The sequence below is a fragment of the Mobula birostris genome, chromosome 20, assembly GCF_030028105.1.
Source record: "Mobula birostris isolate sMobBir1 chromosome 20, sMobBir1.hap1, whole genome shotgun sequence".
Lineage (NCBI taxonomy): Eukaryota > Metazoa > Chordata > Chondrichthyes > Myliobatiformes > Myliobatidae > Mobula > Mobula birostris.
In genome coordinates, this window is record NC_092389.1 from 25,818,677 (window position 1) to 25,843,348 (window position 24,672).

General features: G+C 43.4%; 1 protein-coding gene across 5 annotated transcripts in view; it reads left to right on the forward strand.

Annotated features, from left to right (window-relative positions):
• The first annotated feature begins 990 nt into the window (after positions 1–990).
• robo3 (roundabout, axon guidance receptor, homolog 3 (Drosophila)) overlaps positions 991–24,672 on the forward strand; it is a 345,220-nt gene continuing 321,538 nt past the window's right edge. For 3 of the 5 annotated variants that reach the window (XM_072238366.1, XM_072238370.1, XM_072238367.1), the window contains exon 1: positions 991–1,753. In XM_072238366.1, the coding sequence (XP_072094467.1) occupies positions 1,693–1,753 (61 nt within the window). In that variant the 5' untranslated portion in view covers positions 991–1,692. The remainder of the gene's footprint in view (positions 1,754–24,672) is intronic. The other 2 variants (XM_072238368.1, XM_072238371.1) reach the window with 1 other exon arrangement.

Consider the following 24,672-nt stretch of genomic DNA (forward strand, 5'->3'; position numbering starts at 1 on the left):
TAGGCATATTCTGGTGAATCTCTTCTGCACTGTCTCTGGCTACCACATCCTTGTAATGTTGTGACCAGAACTGTACAGAATGTATTCTCCTGTCTCTAATTTCAATGTTTTAATAATTAATATATTAGGCCATAGTAGGGTACAATTATTTAGCACATTTGAATATCTAGCTGCATCTGAAATTGGATGAAAGTTGACTGGTATTAAGTTCTTCAGTGTTTGTGTTTTAGCTCTCTCAGCAGAAGTGGCTCACTGCTGCTGAGTGACCTCTACAGTCACTGCCTAGTTGAGTGCTCAGTTGTGAACCTAGGCTGTGAGTGACAGCACATCACTCAAGTGAAAACATTACCCCGAAACATTCAACAGGCCAAACAGCATCTGTGGAGAGAAAGAAATGGCATTAGTGTTTCAGGCTGGTTTCTTTCTTATATATAGATATAAAATTAAAATGCTGTAAATATTCACAGGCAGACAGCATCTGTGAAGAGAGAAACAAAGTTAATGTTTCGGGTCAATGACCTTTCATCAGATTAAATTAATTCTGCTCAAAGTTCCTCTTGTGGGAGAATCTAAAAGTAGAAGGGTGCCCCACTTAAGACAAATGAGACCTTTATTTCACTCAGATTCCTGTGACTTTGGAATTCTCTTCCTCGAAGGAAGCGGGGTCTTTCAATAAGCAAATTGATTATTGATATGAAAGGGGGGTTAAAGGTTACGGAAGTAGATGGGAGTGTGAAGAACAATTCAACCACTATCTTATTAAATTGTGGAGTAGGCTCGAGGGTAGGGGTGTGGTTTGTCCCTGGTTCCTAATCCATTTGATACGAAACATTTTCCTCGCCAGGGATGCGGTTTTTATTCAGATTTACAGTGTTTGGTTTGTGCGGAATGTTACTGACACTGGTGCAAGGAAGAGCCCAATATAACCTGGCGGGAAACCAGTAGGGGTCGCCGGGCGGTGGCCGTGAGCAGCGCTGTTGACTGATCCTCGGTTCATTCCCAGAATGTCTCACATCAGCTCCCGCCGCCCGGGCTGAGGAACCCATGGACCTCCTGGTCCGCTCAGAGACTGTGCCAACCTTGCCGTGTTTTCCCAGTGCTTTTCCACTGACACTTGTGGAATAAGTTTTATTTTACACACTGGGACGATCACACGTTGGGAACATGAGCACCGCTGCCGAGCAGAGATTCCCGGGCGAGTGCGCTGCTTAATGTGGAAGGATCGTTTGCAGATTAATTGGGTATCCTAGTGCCGGCTTGCAGAGGGGGTGGGGTGGAAAGAAGAGCGGGCAGAAGGTGCCGAGTGCTGGGCGGTGGAGAGAGGCGGGCTGGAGTGAGTGACGGAATCAACTGAAGTTGGAATAAGTTAACAAGAGACAACTCAGCGTGGACGGGAGAGCTGAAAGGTTATGAATGAATGAAAAGGATCTGGATACACTGAGGAAAGAAGCAGGAGGATCGGGAACGCCGTCGTATCTCCTTGCGTCCTGCCGAGATCTATGCGAGCGACACCGCCAGGGCTGCCGAACGCTCGTTGTCAGCTTCAGCCGGAGTTTGTGTGGTCGCCTCTCCCCTTCTTCGCTCTCGCTGTAGGATCGAATCCAGAGAGGGGCTGTTTGAAGGAAACCTGTACTGCAGTTTTTATTTGGGTCGTATTGTAGGATTTGGGACAGGCCGTTTGAGGAATCCGCGATGCCGAGGTTTCCCGGGACACTGTACTTTCTCTTGCCATTCATCATCTGCTCAGCTTCGGGTAAGGAGAATGTAAACGTGCATTATGGACTTTTGTAGAGACTGCGGATTACAAGTGGGGTGGAAAAATCAGCTAAAACAACCTTTCTGTGGATTTGTCATTTTCCAATCTCCATTCAATCCTGATCTCTCATATACATTTAGAGCCAGTGATCTATGCAACAATGCAACCAGTTTATATGCGCACTCCTCGTCCTGTACCTGAATTCCAGCAGAGGCGAAGTAGACAAATAGTAACGAAGAAGGACCTATTAAGGGAAAATGTGTTATTTTGTTGCCGTTCTGAGGTTCCCAGTTGCATGGCGTGAGTGGGTAAAGGGGTATTGGATTCGTGGCAGACATCAAAAAGTTGGTCAATGTGTAATACAGATGTGTGCGGTTTTGTGAGCTGCTTTCAAACCAATTGCCTGGTTGTAGGATAAACTTTGCTGTAACAACGGCGGTGTGTGTGTGTATTGGAAGGGTGGGGATGGTTTGGGTTAATTTAACTGACCCACGTTTGCTCTCACACGCGCAACGTTCAAATAGAATCTGGCTTCAGTAAAAATCAGCGCAGCAAGACGCGCGTTATATCTTCCCTGTCCCGTCGCCTCGTCCGCGTACACTGGGAGGTGACAGGCAGCACAAGGAAAATGGGAGTTAAATCTTGGGTGGGTGGGTAAAAATCGCCTTTCGTGTAATTTAGAAATCCCGGTAGTTTGTACGGTGAAGCGAGAAGTAAATTAAACGCACTGCCAAAGACAAGTCGCAGAAGCATTTCTAATGCAGTGTGTTCGTTCTGACCATTCACTTGCTAGGTACCGTGGCGTTGCCCAATAGTTATAGCGGAGTGCCGGACCCCGGCAGAGTGTGTTTGGCTTGAGGGTAACGGAGGACTGTGAATGAGGCAGACCCAGTGCACAAGCACGTGGTGAAAGTGGACAAACATTTGAAATTAAAGCCAGAAGTGTGTGTGTCGGCGTGGTACTCCTCTCCAAACAGCAATCACAAAGGGTGCCACCGGGGAATCAACTTGAGATCATTTGACTACCAAGAGTTGATGAGAGGCAGCAACGCCCAAATCCGTAATTCACACACTGTGGTTAAAACACTAACCCCAGAGCGCTGTTGTCGTTCCTTGTTGGCGCAGTTTATCTAAGTTAGTTTCTCGAGAGTCCAGCGTTTCGGTAATCACACCTGTGTGGATTATTCCTCTTTGTTGACTTTCTCTGTGGCAACAGGGGAGAAGCTGCAGTATAGCCCGTCTCTCCCCGCTGTGATGTAGGTAGCCCGCGTCCTAACTGACCAACCACTCTTATGTCTGTTCGGTAATATTAAGCCACGCAGATGCGGGTGTTTCTGTAGAGGACGTGTGCTCATTTAGAGCTTTATCTGTGTTTGGCTGCTTCGGGTTTATATGTGAACAAACTCGAGGGATTTTGCATCAGGCTCCCGCAGACGTGTGGATTTTAGTCTTATCCCCACCCAGAATTAGAGCTGGACGGCTTGCCTGTGGCTCCAGAACCCTGATAACCAGCGGAACTTCAGTTCGAGTTTGCAATAACGGATATAAATCGTGCACTGAATGTGAAATCCAGGACTTTGTGGTCCGACGATGAATTTGCACCGCCTCAATTTTTCGGCGCCGTGTTTAGGAAGGCTTTGTTTTAAAGTCCCAATTAATGCGTCCTCCTCGGTTTGACCATTATTTGTTTCCTTATTTAGATTGAAGTGTTGTTGTTTATTTGTCCGACATAGTGATTAGCGCTGTATTAAAAACAGGAACGAGTATTAAGGTTTTAGCAAACTAATTATTTTACCCGAAGTAGGATTACAAACGTGGAACGAAAATTGAGCATCGCTCGCGTTGTCAAACTCTGTTGTAACACTCTTACACATTACACCAGCATATTAATGTTTTGGGCTAAACTATTCCTCACCCTCATTATCAAGCTCTCAGTTATAACACTGTCTTACACACCTCACATTCATTATCGGCCCCTTGGTAGTAACATTCACTGTTCCACCCCACATCATTATAAGGTGCTCTGTTACAATATTGCATCGCTTGCACGTCCTACTCTCATTAACAGGCCCTTGGTATTAACAGTCATGTAACACCCATCGCCATTACCAGCCTCTGTTAGGTACTAGACCCTCGTTGTAGGGCTGTGTTATAAAAGTGCGTCACTGTAGTGTTTATAACTACTGGCCGAACCTAATTATATCTAGTGCTCCCCCCACCCCCCCCGGCTAAATCCTCGGCACAAAGAGCTGTTGCCGAATTTGGGAGTGGAAAGAGACGCAATCCTTGGTAACAGAGACAATTGTTTTTTTTTATAATGAGCCTCGCCCAGGTTATTTCACAAGTGTAGGTCTGTGCAGCAAGCTTGGGGTTCAGTGCAATAACTAATCGTGGGACTTCTTTCATTCACCGTACTGGCCTGACCTTGGGTGACGGAATCCAACCAGATGCAGACGGTTCCTCATACCTGTTTGCGTTTGCGGTCCACTTCTTGGTCTCAGCACTGACCAAATAACAGGGAATCACAGAATTGCGCACAGCACGATCCCACAATGAGAGGCGCGACTTGCGGCGAAGTGTTGGCTGATGAAGAGATTTCAATCGGGGCAAGAAGAACGTGCGCAAGGGCACAGTTCTGCATTGGACGTTGCTCAAAATAAAACAAAAGCCTACAGATGCTGGAAACTTGGGTTAGTCCTTAATGCGCCCACAGAAAAATGACCTTGCTACAAAATTATGTCATGTTTGGTGTAAAAAAAAGTAGTTTTGAAGTATATCAGAATTTCAATGAGCTTTCTGTCACATACCCAACTTCCCGTTCTGTCATTTTTAATGTATGGTATGAAACAAACTGTGCAATTTTCAGCACTATATTTAAGCTGGAATGCTCCCAAAAACCCAAGAAAACAGGAGCAGGAGTAGGCCACCAGGCCCCTTAAGCTGACCCCACCATTCATTTTGATTGTAGCTGATCTACAGTGGCCTCAACTCTTCTTGCCTACCTGTTCCCCATAAACCTCATAAGACATTGAAGCAGAATTAAGCCATTTGGCCTATCAAGACTTCACTGCGTTTGATCATGGCTAATTTATTTGCCCTCTCAATCCCATTCTCTTCACTTTTCCCCATAACCTTTGACACCCTTACTACTTAATTACCTATCAACCTCTTCCTTAACTATACCCAATGACTTGGCGTCCACAGCTGACTGTGGCAATGAATTCCACAGATTCACCATGTTCTGGCTAAAGAAATTCCTCCTTATCTCTGTTTGAAAGAGACATCCTTCTATTCTGAGGCTGTTCTCTGGTCCTAGATTCTCCCATTATTGGAAACATTCTCTGCATGTTCACACCGTCTGGGCCTTTCAATATTCAGCAGGTTTCAATGAGATCCCGGACCACTTTTGTAAACTCCACAAGTACTGGCCGAGGCATCAAATGTTCCTCATTCCCAGGATCATTTTTGTAAAGCTCCCCCGGTCCATCTGCAATGCCTTTCTTAGATATGGGGTCCAAAACTGCTCACAATACTCCAAATATGACCTGACCAATGCCTTATAAAGCTTTCTTGCTTGTATATTTTCATCCTCTCAAAATGAAATTGATTTCCTGACTATTCTCATTTCCCCACACTTTTGAAAATTTATCTACCCCACCCCCACCTTAGATACTTCAAATGATCCATTTTCCCCAATCCTCTGGGGTAGACAATTTCAGAGACTCACCACCTTCCGAGAGAAGAAATTTCTATGCACTTTCACTGTAAATGGCAGCTCCCTCACTCCTCTGTGCACACCAACATTGTAATATTCCCAGCCTGACATAGCGCCACTGGCCCTCATCTTCACCCTTTTGAAGATGCAAGGGGCTGCTGTTATTGGAGTCTGGAGCAGCACCCAAGATGCTGGAGGAAATCAGTGGGTCAGGCAGCATCTATGGAGGGAAATGGATAGTCAACACTTTGGGTTGAAATCCTTCATCTAGATCCCGGCCTAAGCCGTTGACTGTCCATCTTGTCCACAGATACTGCCTAACCTGCTGAGTTATTCCTGTATTTTGTTTGTTGCTCCCGTCCTTTCGATCTGCACTATACATTATATTTTAGGATGCTTAGAGCAGGCTTACCTTCCCTTATAGACAGTATCCCAGAGATGGCCTGCTTCAGGTTAGCTGTGGTATGAATCAAACACTTTCCTATGCCATATGAACTGCACGTATACCCCACAAATTACTGGAAATAAAACAGCTTAGTCTTGCTGCTAAGAGGCAGTATAGATCTGCCTATCTATTCCCCTATTTCCCCTTCTCTCCCCAGTCTATTGTTACAGACGAGATCCATAAGCTGACCCTTCATGCCACATTTTAGGCTTCGTATGCCCTTGTCTCCCAGACTCAAAAACTTCTATAGTTGTACCATGGAGAGCATTCTGACAGGCTGCATCACTGTCTGGTATGGAGGGGCTACTGCACAGGACCGAAAGAAGCTGCACAGGGTTGTAAATCTAGTCAGCTCCATCTTGGGTACTAGCATACAAAGTACCCAGGACATCTTTAGGGAGCAGTGTCTCAGAAAAGCAGCGTCCATTATTAAGGACCCCCAGCACCCAGGGCATGCCCTTTTCTCACTGTTACCATCAGGTAGGAGGTACAGAAGCCTGAAGGCACACACTCAGCAATTCAGGAACAGTGTCTTCCCCACTGCTATCTGATTCCTAAATGGACATTGAGTCTTTGGACACTACCTCAATTTTAATAGACAGTGTTTCTGTTTTTACACATTTTTTAAAACCTATTCAAAATATGTAATTGATTTACTTGTTTATTTATTATTACTATTTTTATTTTATTTATTTTTCTCTGCTAGATTATGTATTGCATTGAACTGCTGCTGCTAAGTTAAAAAATTGCACATCACTTGCTGGTAGTAATAAATCTGATTCTGATATATATCCACTTTAATTCCACTTCCCATTCCCATTCCGACATGTCTATCCGTGGCATCCTCTACTGTCACGATAAGGCCACACTCAGGTTGGAGGAGCAGCACTTTATATTCCGTCTGGGTAGCCTCCAACCTGATGGCGTGGCCATCGATTTCTCTAACATCTGTAAATGCTCTCCCCCACCCCCCCCTTCCACCATTCCCCATCCCCTTTTCCCTCTCTGACCTTATCCTTGCTTGCCCATCGTCTCCCTCTGTTGCTCCTCCCCCTTTTTCTTTCTTCCATGGCCTTATGTCCTCTTCTATTAGATTACCCCTTCTCCAGCCCTGAATCTCTTTCTCTAATCAACTTCCCAGCTCTCTACTTCAACCCTCCCCCTCCCGGTTTCACCTATCACTTTGTGTTTCTCTCTCCCCTTCCCCCACCCTTTAAATCTACTCCTCAGCTTTTTTTCTCCAGTCCTGCTGAAGGGTCTCGGCCCGAAACGTTGACTGTACTCTTTTCCATAGATGCTGCCTGACCTGCTGAGTTCCTCCAGCATTTTGTGTGTGTTGCCTGCCCCTACTGACTGCCTCGTTTCTCCTTATGTTTTATTAAGCTGCATGCCTGTTTGGAAAATATTGACAATCAATATAGAAAATGTCAAAAAACATCAGTCATTGTTAGGGAGCAGCCGATATCTTCTGACACCTTAGCTGAAAATACAGTAACCCAGCAAACTCTGTGATACTTTATGGCAAAGTGGTTGTCATTGAATAGTGTCAATAATTGAGAAGGTTTGGGTGGAAAGCTGAGAGTGGGGGAGCTGGTGCAGTGACAGGGGTGGGGGATTAGGAGGCGTGGAGCTATGAGAGGGTGAAGAGACAGAGCGCAGAAGTAATGGGAGGGTGCTCAAAGAATTTTAATTCTCTCCATAAATTAAGCAGGCTGATTCTTGGCACTGAGTCTTGGCAGCTGTTCTGTGCCTTGTCAAGGTTGGTACGGCCTGAATTTGCTCTTTTTTTCCCAGTCAGATTTCATTTCAAAGCTTCATGCAGCCCCCTTGCCTTAGGTGGTTAGACATGACTCTTGATTGGCCTGGCCTGGATCCTGGTTGTCTTCCCAGTCCAACTGCGAAGCACCTCAGAGGTCTTGAGGAAAGCAAGTCAGCGGAGAATCAGAGCGGATTTCAGATTCAATTAGGCTGGATTCACTCAGCACCTGACAAAGTCCCACCGGGCACTCTCTGTCCCAGGAGCCTGCTATTCCATCAGTCACCTCAGAACCCATAGAATGGAGTGGAAACAAGTCACCCTCCATCCTGAAAAACTGTCTAAGAAGGGGAAGGATTAACTCAACTTCCTGCTCCCTGGCCTGATATGGAATGGTGGAAAGGTGTAGCAGGGAAGCAGAAATGGCCCAGTGTGGTTGCGAATCGCTTTACAATATGGTAGAAAGGTTCTTTCAGGCCAGGTGTGATGGCATCAACAGGGCTTTCACTTGCAAGTTAAATACAAAGAGAATAAAGATTAGCTCAGTCTCTGTACATCCACCTCTGCATGTCAAACTGATGAGATGAAAAAGTCATCTCTGTGCACTGTCAGGATTTTAATGTGTGCTGACTCAACTCAGTTCCAGCTTCATATTTAATATAACTTGGTACTGCTCAGAGCATTTGGAGTGGGAAATGGAGATACCGTACAGATAAATTGGTTTATTGTTGTCAAATGTAGCACAGTACAATGAAAAAAAATCTTGCTTATTGTTCATACATTCAATTCAGAACATTGATATGGTACAAGAGTGCAGAATAAAGTGTTATAGGGAAAGTGCCGTGCAGGCAAACAATAAGGTGCAAGACGACTGTATAATGAGGTAGATAGTGAAGCCGAAGGTCCATTTTATTGTACGAGGGAACTGTTCAAAAGTCTTATAACAGAGGGATAGAAGCTGTCCTTGAACCTGGTGGTGTGCCCCTTCAGGCGTTCGTTAACTAGCATTTGGTCCGTAGCCTTCTATGCCTTGGCAATTCAAGTGCTTGTCTGAATACATTAAATATTCCTCCACCACTCACCTGAGCAGTGTCTTGCAGATTCAAACTACCCTGTGGGAGTAAAACTTCTACCTCAGGTCATCTTTAAACCCCTTCCCCCTTACCTTAAACCCATGGTGCTCTTGTCACACACACACACACACACACACACACACACACACACACACGAATAAACATTCGGCATTTTGGGCTGAGACCATTCATCAGGTCTGGAAAGGAAGGGGACAGAAGCCAGAATAAGAAGACAGGGAAAGGGGGAGGCATACAAGCAGGCAGGTAATAGGTGAGACCAGGTGAAGAGGAAGGTGTGTGGGGTGGCTGTTGTAAATTGTCCCTGCTGGAGTGGATGAATCAGTCCCCGGTGGGTGAATCAGGGTGGATGAGTGGACAGGTAGGACATCCATCATTAATGACCCCCACCATCCAGGACATGCCCTCTTCTCATTGCAACCACCAGGAAGTTGGTACAGGAGCCTGAAGACACACACTCAATGCTTTAGGAACAGCTTCTAGCCCTCCTCCATCAGATTTTTGAATGGTCCATGAACCTATTAACGCCACCTTACAATTTTGCTTTCATTTTGCACTATTGTTTTATTTCTTATTGTAACTTAGAGTAATTATTTTTATGCTTTGCAATGTACTGCTGCTGCAAAACAACAAATTCATGACATAGATAATAGAACTGATTCTGATTCTGACATGGAAGTGAGCAAGAATGCAAGTCTTCCCAAGCTTATGAACCTGGACATATGTAGAGCTTGTACATGCAAAGGAGCATTTGGGAGACCAGTGGGATGTATTTGCTAGCGGCTGTAGCTGTGGCTGCCTGACCTGCTGAGTTCCTTCAAAACTTAGTGGGTGTTACTTGGAATTTCCAGCACCTGTAGAATTTCTTATGTTTATCTTTATTATCATTGGGGTCAACCTCTGCTTTATGAGTAATTAAGCAAACTCAGACACCTCTGCTTCTCAAGATATTGAATTTGTGGGCATGCCATGAGTTCAGCTTAGTGCAAAGCAAGATGAAGACTGGTATTGAAAATGTGTTTACACACAAATGGAGCAAGTTCTTAGTCATAGAGTCACATAACACAGAAGTGGACCCTTTGACATGGCATTTGTCAGCAATCCTATGCAGACCCCATTTTATTCTCTCCATTTTCTGCTCAACTCCCTCACACATTCCACTATTCACATACAAGTAGGGAGCAATTTATAGTGGCCAGTTAGCTTACTATTCTGCAGGTCTCTGGGATGTAGGACCATAGCTGAGAGTCCAGAAGATATATTCTTGGTCACAGGGAGAACATACAAACTCCAGATGGACAGCAGGGGAGGTCAGGATTGAACCTGGATTGATGGAGTTGTAAAGCAGGATTGTGCCTGCATCAGGGTGTGCCACCTACTCCGCCCCATTGTCTCCTCCCCCTCCCCCACCAATCACGTGGTTAGGGTTTAGGCAGAGTGGATTCAGTTAAGATAAATTTCTATTCAGAAGCCAGAGGGACAGAAGATCTTTCTTCATTAAAACCTGTCATAAACTTAATTGAGTGTAATCAAACAGTGTGCAATGAAACAGTTCACTTTTTGCATGACCACTCAATGTCATAGGGTGATTTATTAAAAAAAGTAATTATTTGGATTAAAATTGTTCTGCAATCTACAGAAGGGAAGAAAATTTGCAAAGCACTAACTATTGGATTAGTTGCTAAGTGTAATGGTTAGTTAGGGCCAACAATGTATAGAAGTTTCCTGGTTGACTCTTTGGCTGTGCTCCTTTTGTTGATCGCACCTTTAAACCAACTGAGGTGCTACATTTCCCCCAGCACTTCTGGCCAAGGAAGGCACAAGCTTATCCATAAATCCTTCATCTAATAACTGTCGGGCTAATCCCACAAAATGTATATGGTAAATGAGAAAACGCTGGCTTACCTTTAACACCACCTTGTTATTGAGTCATGGAGCACATCCACCAACTTGTCTATGCAGACCAAAATGGATAGCTACACTAATCCCATTTGCTCACGTTCAGCCCATAATCTTCTACATCTTTCCAATCCATGTTCCTGTACAAATCTCTTTTAAATGTTGTTTTGTACCTGCTTTTGCAGCTTGCTCTATATACACAACATGCACTGTGTCAAAAAGTTTCCCCTCAGGTTCCTATTAAATCTTTCCCCTCTTCTCTGTCAATCTATTCCCTCAAATTCTTTATTCCCCAACTTTGGGGGAGAAAACTGTGTACATTCACCCCATCTATATCCCTCATGATTTTATATACCTCTGTAAAATCACACCTCAGTTCCCTACACTCCAAGGAGTAAAGTACCATCCTCTCCCTATCACTCTATCTTTTCAGTCCTGGCAACATCCTTGTGAATACTTTCTGCACTCTTTCAGGCCTAGTAGCACCTCTCCTGTAGCAGGGTGACCAAAACCAAATACAATTCTCCAAGTGCAGCCTTGCCAACATCTTATACAACTGCAACATAACATCCTGATTCTATACACAATGCCCTGGCTGATGAAGGCCAGCATGCCAAAAGCCTTCTTTATCACCCTGTCTACCTGTAACATCACTTTAAGAGAACTACACACTAGTAATTCTAGATCCCTATGATCTACAACACTCCTAGTGCCCTTCTGTTCATGCAAGAGGCTTATCCTAGTTTGACTTCCCAAAATGCAAATACTTGTACTTCACTGAATTAAACTGCATTTGCCATTCCTTAGTGCACTTGCCCAGCTGATCAAGATTCCTCTGTAGTTCTGGATTAACTTCCTCATTGTTTATGGTAGCACCAATTTTAGTGTCATCTGCTGAATTGACTTTGGAAGGCCACGGAAGCATCATCATCCCAGTCCCCATTCCTGTTTTCCATAAAGACATAAACATAGGAAGCTGTTATAGAGTTGAGCCCCTGGAGGAGCTGAGGCATGATTTGGAATGCTGGAGCAGAAAGGAAGGGCTATATGGGTGAATTTTTTGCTTTTATGATTTACGAACTCTGGTAAACACAACTGATTTTACTGTCCAAAATGACTGGAGAATACCTTTTGGCCTGGATTTAAAACTAAAAATACCACTGATCTTGTGTGTTCTCTGCTAGGTGGAGTTGGGGTTTGGTAGATTACTGATTCTTTTTGACATTCTGCCTCCCTTGTCTGTACAGGGAAATCCCAGCACTAGAGCTTAATTCATAATTGTCAAATCCCATTTGAAATGAAGACTTCCAATGTGCCTTTCATGTTGCTGGCCTGGCCCCCTACCAGGCTAGTATGCCACCAGTGGAATCGAATCTGTTTCAACTCAGCCACAATAAGAAAAAAGCTGAGGCAAACAAGTCATCCTGGTGACAATTGGCCAGTCCTGAGGAAGGAGACAATGAAGAGGGGCCTGTGCTTTCTCAGCAATGGATAAACTCCTCATGGACACTGCCTCTCTCTTTGTTTTTATGTGTGGAGGTCAGGGATTCCCAGTCGCTGCCTCTGTTGTAAAGCTGAACACTGCAACCTCTGGAGAGGGATATTTGCAATTGAATTCCCATGTCTTTCTGTAATGGGTAGGTGAGGGGGAAGGGAGAAAGAATGACCATAAAAACCAAAGGGGTATTATTCAATGTTCTTCCATGAGAAAAGGAATTGGGATCAAGACTGATTAGCGTCTTAGGTGTTCTTTGACTGAAGAACTATAGCAACAGGCATGGGCAGAAGCAGAATGTGAAAGGTCCATGGACAGGGTGAAGATTACTCTGCCAAACAAATTGAAATTTACATGGGACTGTGCCTGGGTTGAGTAATAAGTAAACCGGCCTTATTGTTGAAGGCTGTTGTGTTTTATTGCAGTCCTTTTCAAAACAGTGCCCCATGATTCTTCTTTTATTCTGATTTGTGCTCTACTTACAACTTAATGAGACATTTGTTTGGGACTGGTCTGAAGTCTGCTGTAAAATAAAGAGTTGCCTGCTGATTTTTGAAATTGCATAATTTATGTTGAGTGTTGGAAGGTATTTGTGTTCGAGATGCAGACTAATTTTCTAAGGGTGGCAACCATGATTTACAGATAACCCGTTTTAAAACAGCGTAACTACAAAATGTTGTGATCTCTCTTTTCTCATTAGGATTTATTTGTTGATGCAGTTGGACTTTAAAGGGAAACTCACCAGTTGCAAAGTCTTGCTTGTTAGGGCTTTGTGGCAATATTTTCTTGGAAGACCAGAGCCTGTTTACCCACAGATTTCCCAGCATATTCCCTCAGGGCTGAGAGCATGCATTGGGAAAATGTTCCATCTTGAGCACTCATACAAGAAGGGAACTTCCACAGCGTTCTGCAGCCTTTAAAAAAATCTGGTCAAATATAAACGCACACTGGAGTATGTTGATCCCTGCTTAGCATGAATAAGCTTTCCAGCAATGGTGTGCTGCTTGGCAAAGTGATATTTTCTGGCTTCAATTTCAAATGCTCACTTGAAGATAGCATCAGAATCAGGTTTAATATCACCAGCAAATGGCGTGAAATTTGTTCACTTTGCAGTAGCAGTTCAATGCAATACATGATAGTATAGAAAAAGCTGTGAATTACAGTAAGTGTATGTATTATATGTATATGTATACCAAATAGTTTAATTAAATAAGTAGTGCAAAAACAGAAATAAAAAATGAGTGAGGTTGTGTTCATGTTTTCAATGTCCATTCAAAAATTCGAATGGCAGAGGGGAAGAAGCTGTTCCTGAATCACTGAGTGTGTGCCTTCAGGCTTCTGTACCTCCTTCCTGATGGTAACAGTGAGAAAAGGGCATGTCCTGGGTGGTGAGGGTCCTTAATGATGGACGCCGCCTTTCTGAGGCACTGCTCCTTGAAGATGTCTTGGATATTACGGGGGCTAGTTCCCGTGATGGAGCTGACTAATTTTACAATTCTCTGCAGCTTGCTTTGATCCTGTGCAATAGTCTGCCCCCCTCCCCACCTCCCTTACCAGACAGTGATACAGCCAGTCAGAATGCTCTCCATGGTACATCTGTAGAAGTTTTCGAGTGTTTTAAGTGACGTTCCAAATCTACTCAAACGCCTAATGAAATATAGCCGCTGTCTGCCTTCTTTGTAGCTGCATCGATATGTTGGGACCAGGTTAGGTCCTCAGAGATATTAACAGCCAGAAACTTGAAGTTGCTCACTCTCTCCATTTCTGATCACTGTATAAGGACTGGTGCGTGTTCCTTCGTCTTGCCCTTTCTGAAGTCCACTATCAGCTCTTTGGTCTTACTGACGTTGAATGCAAGGTTGTTGCAACGACACCACTTAACTAGCTGGTATACCTCACTCCTGTACGCCCTCTCTTCACCATCTGAGATTCAACTTTAGTGGACTTATTAGTCAACTTGAAATTTTCTCGTTTTAGTCTGACTGGGGTTGTATTAACTTATGACTCTACTGTTTAATAGTACATGGACACTGTCATTTACTGTTGTTCACAAGTGGGGAAATCCTGCAGAGATGATGCAGAAAGGGTCCTGAAGATCTTTGAAGAAGGACAGTCCAGAACACCTGACATTTTTCTATGCCTTTACTAAACAGGAAATTATTTTGCCCTGAACACAAAAGATTCTGCAGATGCTGGAAATCCATTTTACCCTGTATATTTCACAGCACTTTATCCAATTAGTTAGGGAGAGGCACTTTGCCAAGTCAAAATGAACATAATAATGCGACATGTTTGAATTATCTGAGCCTAGCTGATGCCCTACAGCATAGATCACTTCCTCTCTCCTTCCTGGGCTTATAATAATTTTAGGTTTAGTTAGAAGGACTTTTGAGAAAAAGGCTTCATTTCATATTGGGACATTTCCAGATCCTTTTCAAATGGAATCACATCCAAATCCCACCACTACAGGCATTAAAACTGGCTTTTTTTCTTTTACTCAGAAAGCTGTTACATAAATAATTGCATTTAGAGAACTCCTCACAGACTCTAAACCTTTCTAAAATGATGAAAAACAGCTAGAGATGGCCCAGTCAATTTTGGCAACTCATTTGCGTTGAACCATTCGGGATGATTTTTGGGGGTTGGGTAGATGTGGTAATGGGAGGGGTTAGGTTCTAGACAGTATGGTTAAAATTTCAACACTTGCTTCTGTACAGATGAGCTCACATACACTGGGCCAGTTATTACAATCCTGTCTGCAAGAATGCATTGACTAGACAGTTGATGGCAGTGATTTCCTTATTATTACAGTAGCCTATTTATTGACTGCATTCAAATGAGCGTACACACATTGCTTGGTTACATTTCAGTTTTGTGAAATAGACTTGCAATTTGCTGACTGATTATTCAGAAAAGGCTTTCAGGAGATTTTCTTTTATGTAAATTACTTGCATTTTTTCTGTTTTTTTACTTGCATTATTTCTGTATTTTGGACCCTACACCTTTGTCAGTTTCTTCAACATGAGGATAAGTGTTCGTCAATACGTCTACAGTCTTTACCTGAGGTTACCAGCTTCTCTGCCTCCCCAACCCAAAAACCCCTTGAAAAAGCGATCTTAATGGAGGAGTCCAAAGTTTGTGCTCAAGCATCAGCAAGTGATCACGGAGAAATATTTTTTATCCCGAATGCAGAATTTTCTTCCATAAGGAGTAGGTTGGGTAAATGGCAGAGACGTATTTAATGGAACATAATGGACATGCTGAAAGCTTAGGTGAAGAGGCATGTTGGACTCACTAATGTGGAACATAAACCTGTTGGGAAGGGTGGCCTGTTTCTGAGTTGTAACTGTTCTTTAATTCTGTGTCCTTCAGCAGCTGCTGATTCATTCTGGGCTACAGTTTCTCAATGCGGATAATATTCAGCTTCCTGTAAACACATTCAAATTCCTTGCTTGGCATGTGACCCTAGAAAACCAGTTTTATGAAGCGTTCAACTATCACTGCCCATCACTCTGTATTCCACACAAATTGTGTAAGCTCTAGATCAAATTTTATCTCTTTCCTATTTCCAAACTATTTGGAGCCAATTTGGTATGCAGATAGTAACCAACCAGTACTGGGATAGAATCTGCAAAAAATGTCTAACTCTACATTGCACTAGGTAGAGCCTTAACTAAGAGAAAAAAAAGAATGCATTTATGTATGACCATATTATGTTACCTGAACTCTCAACATTCTCCACAATTGATGAATTAATACAGTTCGTTTTGTTATGTAGAAATTTATTGGAACTGATTTGTTTCCTATAACATCAATTGAAATGATAATTTCATCCGTTTTTCCTGATGTCTAAGGGACCAGTATTGTCCAGGACAACAAGTGTAATATTTTACGTGAAAGCAATACTTCTGGCAATGTAGATCATTACCTCATCCTCCATTCTTAGAGTGGACCTTGAACTCACAAACGTATGTCTCAGAGCTTCTCAGAAAGTCAAGCTAATAAGAATCCATTTTGTAGGGTGGTGATAGCCTGGAGTACCCTTAGCTTCCAAGGCAGTTAGATAAAGAGACTTGGCTTCATTTGTACCTTATCCACTCTCCCTATTACCTCCCCACATATTTTGTCTTTGGCTGGTCACCTTACATTTAGTTGGCATTAATTTAGGTTTAGGGGAAGGGGAGAACAGGTGTGGAATAAATGTATTGGAGTTTCTAATTGCACATTTTATTAACATTCCCAGCTGTCCCCGTTGTATTTCCATTTCATTATAGGTGTAACCTAACATCTTACTGTCTATTCTCACCTATTGTCCTTCCTTCAAAGAACCTCTTCCACATCTACTTTATCATCATTGCCCTGTCAGACCATCAGGTACAACTGCTCTCAGCGGCTCTTTGTAAAGTGCAATCTGAATCACCATAAACCTGTGACAGGACTCAATTCACACAGATACTGTTTCAAAATGTGTAATTTTCTGTGTTCTCCCAGAGAAATGCATCAGTGTGCTTGAGTGAAAACCTGCTTTAAACTGCTTGCTATTTAATAAGAAGATCTAAAAAAAAACATTTTAAATACCCTTTGCATTTTATTCTTTTCTTCTACACAATTCACACCCTTTTCTGAACACCATGTTTTCTTGCTTTATCAGCATTGTTCAGAACCAAATACAAGGTGATAGGATACTACACCAGTAAAACCAAGGCCTGTGCCTGAGCCAGAAAAGAGCCAGTAACATCTTGAAGGAGCCAACCCACCCCACTCGTAGTCCGGTTGTCCCACTCTCATCAGGGAGGAGGCTATGTAGCATCCACGCCAGGACAACCACATTCAAAAACAATTTCTTTCCCCAAGCAGTAAGACTGAGCAACACCTCCACCCACTAGCACACCCCATCACACCCACCATCGTTCTTTCTCAGTTCCTGTCAGTCACCTTATGTACAGACACTCTTGTACCTCGTGTTACTTTATGGCCATACAATCAATCTATGTGTATAAGCTATATTATGTATTTATATTTACTGTATTTTTATATTATTGTGTTCTTTATCTTATTGTGTATTTTTGTGCTGCATCAGATCCAGAGTAACAATTAGTGTGTTCTCCTTTAAACTTGTGTACTGGAAATTACATTAAACAAACTTGAATAAGGATGATGCTTTTAAACCAACTGTAATTGTTTTAATTTTTTTCCATTCCAAAAATAATTTACTTACGGTATATAGCATCTCTGATGATTTCAGAAGATTTCAAAGAATGAAGTACATGGAAGCAGTCATTATCGCAATGTAGGAAATGCGATAGTCAATTTCTAGACAAGGTCCCATGAAAAGCAATGTAAATAATCATATTATCAGCTTTAGTGCTAAGAGACAATTTGTGGCCACGAAATTTCTGAGTGTTTGCATTTGTATCATGGGGTATTTTATATCCATGTAAGAGGACCGACAGGTCTCACCTTCAGCTCTTCAGCACTCCCGCAGTACTGCACAGAAGCCTCAGCCTAGGCCTTGTACTCCAGTTTCCGCCATTGGAAGTTAACAGGCAGCCTTCTGTACTGGGGGCAAGTGATACGACTGAGGCATAGGCAAAGATTTTCAATAGGATATTTCTCAAAGCTATAGCATCTTATCCAATATATCATTAGTTGTTTATTACTGGCAAGTGAATATATGTTCCAACATGATAAAGTTCACAGTATAACATTTACACAATAGAAGCAATGGTCAATATTTTTCTCTTCTTCATTGTGCTTGTACTGAGAAAAAAACAACTGGAAACTAGAATTCTACTGGCCTGAATGATTTCATATCTCTACGAGAAATGACCTTGTCAGTTAAGGCAATCCGATTACTCAGCTTTCCTTACACTATTTGAGTGGAGAAAGCAGCTTGCTCACAACCAGTTGTTCACTAATTCTGTGCAGATTTCGGAACTGCACTAGTGGTTTCCAGTTGCTTCACTATTGGGATCAAAGCTTCAGTCAACTGAGAACTATGATAGACTGTGACAATGTTTTGAAAGAGATTTAAATACCTTTAAATACACCCTCCCATCTCTCCTATTTTCACTTTACCATTTCCAATTGATATCATGCTTCAATTATGTGGAAGATTCCTCTGATTAATACCGCAGATGCACTATATACATGAGTAGTTTTATCCATCTTTTACATTGCAAATTTTAGTTTGTGGCAGACTTTTAGCATAAGATAAAACTGCAGCTTGAAGCAGGAACCAGCAAACACAGTGCCAGTCTGGCGATGCGGTTACTGGGTGCCGTTTTTCATGAGCCTCCCTAAGGTTGACATTATCAAGCAATGTTTTGCTTGATGCAGGACAATCAATAACACACTGTGCAAATTAGCCATTTATTTAGAGTGTGCAGTGGGAGAGAACATGTGCCTTCATCCCCGAGGCTTGGGTTCAACTTAAACCAGACAGATGGGGTGAAAGCTGTTATGTTTTGCATTTAAATACTTTATTTATGCAGACTCAGGCTAGCTCGTGTTGATACAAATCTATGGTACAAATTGCATTCCCTTCCCCCTACGCTGCCACCCTCCAACTGTTGATGATTCACAAACAAGAAGAGAAAGAACAGCGCAAATCAGATTAGGATGAAGCAGCAAGGTGTCAGCTGCAGCTCATCTTTAAATCAAAAGGTCATGTATTTAAGGTTCCATTCTAGAGCCTAGAGGGCCCTTCAGTGCTATGCTGTAGGAGATGTATTTTGGACGAAACATTAAGTCGAGGCCCAGCCTGCCATTCAAAACTATGCATAATATCTCAAGGTGTCACTTAACAAAGCACAGCTGAGTACGCTGACATTTTAGAAAAAACAGCTTTCCCCTTAACTCTTATTTAAAAATACATGATCAGGTCAGAGACTTCATTTTGGCTTGTGGGACCTTGCAGCATGTACATCCGTGATTGTTCTCCTGTATTATGCAGTAACTTTTCCCTCCAGAGCAGTGTTTCCCAACCTGGGGCCCACAGACCCCTTGGTTAATGGTAGGGGCCCACGGCATAAAAAAAGGTTGGGAACCCCTGGTCCAGAGTATGTCATTAGCTGCAAAGCTCTTTGGAGCCCCCTTTCAAATGAATGGTAGAAGTAGTTTCACTGAGTACCCATCCTCAGTTAAGAGTATCAAGTACATCTTACAGAGCCATTTTTTCACCTTAAACTTCTGGAGGGCTCCCTGCCTGCTCAGTGCTCCTTCAGAGGCTATCTGTTGGATTGATCCTTCATAGTAAGTTCCTTCTGCCTAGACATAAGAGATTCTGCAGATGCTGCATATCCAGAGCAGCACATATAAAATGCTGGAGGGACTCAGCAGGTCGGGCAGCATCTATGAAATGAATAAAATGTTGACTATTTATTCCTTTCCATAGATCTGCTTAAGCTGCTGAGTTTCTCCAGCATTTTATGTGTTACCCCTTCTGACTGGAAATGGTTCTTGGTGAACTACCAGCAGCTCTGCAGTATGATGCTTCTTGGCTCTCAATGGACTCTTTGATCATTTGCCCTAAGCCAGATCCTGCCCAGTGTGTCCAGTGATGGAAAAGAGTGAAGTCAGTAAATCCTTCAGATATGAGACCTGCTATCATGCTGGTTACCTCTGTTGCATAACACAGTAACAGTGTTCAATCTGTCACCAAACATTGATCACTACATTTGCAGTGGTCCATTCACTTCCATCAGATGCATGATGGCCATCTTCCTGATCTGTCAACAGGACTGACTATTGGGTTGTGGGCATCCATACATTCACTTCAAAGGCAGCTGTTAGTGAGACATGAAGATGGCAAACATGTTTCAAATATTTGGGAGAGAGGAGTCTATGCTGGAGTGTGATTGTTCATTAAGACATTGAAAGAGGTCGGGAGAAGTGGAAGCTCAGATGAGGGGAAAACTCAGAGACAAGCAAACTTTGCACCTTGCCAGCTTACAGCCTTCACCTGTACACCAGAAAGTATTTACTATGGAGCTGACAATCAAAGGTCAAACCATTCTCTTCCTTCTACCCTAACACAGACCTACAGACTCACACCAAATGGCATGGTCAGTGAAGTTCAAAGTAAATTTACTTTCAAAATTCAAAGTACGTATGGGTGAGGCCTCGTTGGTCAGGATCAATGATCGATGTTGTGTCCTAGCTGTCTGGATGCGCAAGCCTGGGCAGTACGATATGGAGAGCAAGCTGTTGCCCCTCTCCACGCATCTGATGAAACCAAAGGCACAGCAGAGACCGATACAGTTTGGTACCAGCAGTGTTGCAGGAGTTGCCTGTCAGCATTGAACTCAACGTAAGACTGCCTTAGGGACTCCAGCTCTGGAATTTTCCCTCGGGGTTCACTTCCGAAGCCTTCCCCATGAGTGGGTATAGCCGCAAGGCAGTGGAGATTTGAGATCAGAGTTTTCCTTCTCCTAGGTGAACCACTAACCACGGCTGATGAGTTCCATCTGCCCGAAGCGAGTGATTTTAAGGCGCCGGTAACCCACCTTTGCCCCTTCTCCTGTCAGTAGAAATGCTTCTGCCGGGCTTAGTAGCAAAGCCACACTTGAAGACCAGGAGATGGACTTAGTTGTCAGGGGCTATTTGAAGTGGACGCCATTGGGAGCATTTAATAGGTAGTGGGAGCTTTGCCCCATTACAACCCCTGGCTATTACAACTTTAAGGAACCAAAGTACATATATGTCACTGTATACAACCCTGAGATTCATTTTCTTGCAGGCATTCAAATAGAACAAGGAAATATAATAGAATCAATGAAAATCTATTCAACTCAATTCAAGTTTAATTGTCATTTAAACATGTATGAATTCTCACAAATACAGCCATGCGAGACAGTGTTACTATGGGGTCAAGGTGCAAAGACACATTACCTATAGTCAGACAGTAAGCACACATAAGGTCACAATCACGTAATAGGAGTCCCAAAGCCCGCTAAAAAATCTGCTTTCGGCCACAACAGAGCTGATCTTCTGCCGAGCGAAACGAGGAAGACAGCTTCAACTCCGTTCTGGACACCGTGCCACACTGCCCCCGGTGAAGCGCAACGGCCTCGTCCCCTCACTCTGGGCGGCTGCAAACAGGCAACACCATGGCTTCAGGCCCAGTCCTCGCCACGACTGAGGACTCAGCCCCCTCCATCTGCCCCTGTGTGCATCCAATAGATCAGCAAATTGAACTTGCGGTGTACCAGATTAACAGCCAATGTGCAAAAGAAGACAAACTGTGTAAATACAAAATAATAATATATTAATGAATATATAATACTGTGAGCATGAGTTGTAGAGTCCTTGAAAGTGAGTTCATAGGTTGTAGAATCAGTTCAGTGTGGAGGTGAGTGAAGTTATCCATGCTGGTTCAGGAGCCTAAAGGGTGCAGGGTAATAATTGTTTCTGAACCTGGTGGAGTGGGACCTGAGGCTCCTGGACCTTCCTGATGGCAACAGCAAGAAGAGAGCATGGCCTGGATGGTGGGGGTCCTTGATGATGGATGCTGCTTTCTTGTGGTAGAGTTCTTTGTAGATGTGATCAATGGTGGCATGGGAAAAAGTGAGTGAAGGAGTCGTGCACACTATTCAATAAAAGAAAATTTATCATTTCCTGCCTCGTAAGATTGCCCTCTTCTCCCTTTAAGCTAATCATCCAAATTAAACTCAATTTTTAACAAAACCTTTCCTTGCTGATTCAGTGACAACCATTTTGGCTGATTATTAGAATGGCTATGTTGCTGAAGCTGCTACATAATGCAAGTTGACAGTGATTCTGTAATTATTTGGATAATTGTGGTTATCTTGAGCCCAAATTTATAAAATGCGCTCTGTGGCAAAATGCCCATTGGCAGTGTGAGATTGCATCAATCCTTCAAGGATGAATAGGCTTTCTCTTTCTCCAAAGTTGCTTGGGAAACCAACTCATTTTGGGTTTATTGTCATCTGCAACAGTACAGTCAGGTACAGGTATTGAAAAACCAGCTTGCAGCAGCGTCACAGGCGCACAGATGCAGGCAACACTCAGAGTATAAATTGTACATAAATTATACAAGACAATGACAAGAGGAAGAAAAAGAGACTCTGCAAAAGCAAGATAGTGCAAAAATAAAGGCACAATTAGAGCCGAGTCCATGGTAGTGCAAAGCCGGTCAGTGGTGTAGTGGCATCTGCACGGACTCTGAGCCGAGTGGTCCCGGGTTCGAATCTGGCCAACTCCTTGCACGCCTGGGTTGAGTGTCGAGCTAGCAACTCGGCCTCATGAAAAACAGACAAACGCTGAAGAAACGGCAAGGTTGCCACCCGATGCTCCACAAGGCGCGGAGAGGAACTCAACAACCATGGTAGTGCAAACAACAGGAATTCTGCAGATGCTGGAAATTCAAGCAACACACATCAAAGTTGCTGGTGAACACAGCAGGCCAGGCAACATCTCTAGGAAGAGGTACAGTCGACGTTTTGGGCCGAGACCCTTCGTCAGGACTAACTGAAGGAAGAGCTAGTAAGAGATTTGAAAGTTGGAGGGAGAGGGGGAGATCCAAAATGATAGGGGAAGAAAGGAAGGGGAGGGATGGAGCCAAGAGCTGGACAGGTGATTAGCAAAGGGATACGAGAGGATCATGGGACAGGAGGTCCGGGAAGAAAGAAAAGGGGGAGGGGGGAAAAAAAGCCCAGAGGATGGGCAAGGGGTATAGTGAGAGGGACAGAGGGAGAAAAAGGAGAGAGAGAAAAAGAATGTGTGTATAAAAATAAATAACGGATGGGGTACGAGGGGGAGGTGGAGCATTAGCGGAAGTTAGAGAAGTCAGTGTTCATGCCATCAGGTTGGAGGCTACCCAGACGGAATATAAGGTGTTGTTCCTCCAACCTGAGTGTGGCTTCATCTTTACAGTAGAGGAGGCCGTGTATAGACATATCAGAATGGGAATGGGACGTGGAATTAAAATGTGTGGCCACTGGGAGATCCTGCTTCCTCTGACGGACAGAGCGTAGGTGTTCAGCAAAATGATCTCCCAGTCTGCGTCGGATCTCGCCAATATATAGAAGGCCACATCGGGAGCACTGGGTGCAGTATATCACCCCAGCCGACTCACAGGTGAAGTGTCGCCTCACCTGGAAGGATTGTCTGGGGCCCTGAATGGTGGTGAGGGAGGAAGTGTAAGGGCATGTGTAGCACTTGTTCCACTTACAAGGATAAGTGCCAGGAGGGAGATCAGTGGGGAAGGATGGGGGGAGGGACAAATGGACAAGGGAGTTGCGTAGGGAGCGATCCGTGCGGAAAGCTGAGAGAGGGGTGGAGGGAAAGATGTGCTTAGTGGTGGGATCCTGTTGGAGGTGGCGGAAGTTACGGAGAATTATATGTTGGACCCGGAGGCCGGTGGGGTGGTAGGTGAGGACAAGGGGAACCCTATTCCTAGTGGGGTGGCGGGAGGATGGAGTGAGAGCTGATGTGCGTGAAATGGGCGAGATGGTGAAATGGTAGTGCAAGGGGTGGTCCATGGTGTTCCATTGCTGAGGTAAGGTTAGACTGAACAGATCTGTTCAAAAACCTGATGGTTGTAGGAAACTCGTGCTCAAGATGTGTAATTTCCCTGTCAAAGCGAGCCTGGTTAAGTGACAGTGTCACACTCTTGTTGGCTGACACCTCTCATTTTAGAAATAAATAGAATGCAAATTGAGAAGACAATAATAACTTAAAAGGACAAGTCTGTCCAAACCATTCTCTACTAATGCTGATGCCAGACCAGTGGTGTATTGATCAATGAATTTAATGAGATAGCGGAGGCATTTTTAGCGAGCAGTTCACCTAGAATAAAGAACAAGCCAACAGAAATGCAGCAGATTCCAACACAATCGTGAAAGTACTAAGCAAAGTATGATTCTTTATAGTAGGAAGGCTGACTGTAGGCATTGTGACAAGTGGTAATGGTGTCAATAATTGGAAGCTTTTTACATTCGGATCGACAATGCTTGTAGTTGAAAATGCTGAGACATCAGTCAGTTAGTGTACTGAATTCTGTATGAATATCCACTAAACTACTTACTATTTGTCTGCAAGTGAAACCCCCAAAACAAGATGATTTTGCGGAATAATAGTTAATCAGCCACTTCACAATTCAAGGACTCCATAAATTTTCTGGGGCTGAGTTTTCCAAGTACAGCTCCTTGTGTGGTGTGCGGTTTTCTTTGGGAGTGTTATTTCATGCAAATGTATTGTACAACACAGCCAGTGTTCCTTGGGGAGTGTTTGCAGTGTTAGGGTCAGCAGGAAGCCGAAAATTTCCATTGATATAATGAAGAGACTGCTATGTTACAAAATTTAATTTAGACTTGGAAGATCCGCTGAATCTGGAGTTTGTGTATGGATTCTTTCTGTGGAAAGGAGTTAACTCCTTCTTTGGTTTTCTTTAAAGCATTGAGTTTAATTGATAATAATACCTTGCATTTATATGGTGCCTTTTATACAGACTAAAATTGCTGCCAGGCCACCTGCTTTATATTTAAAGTAAA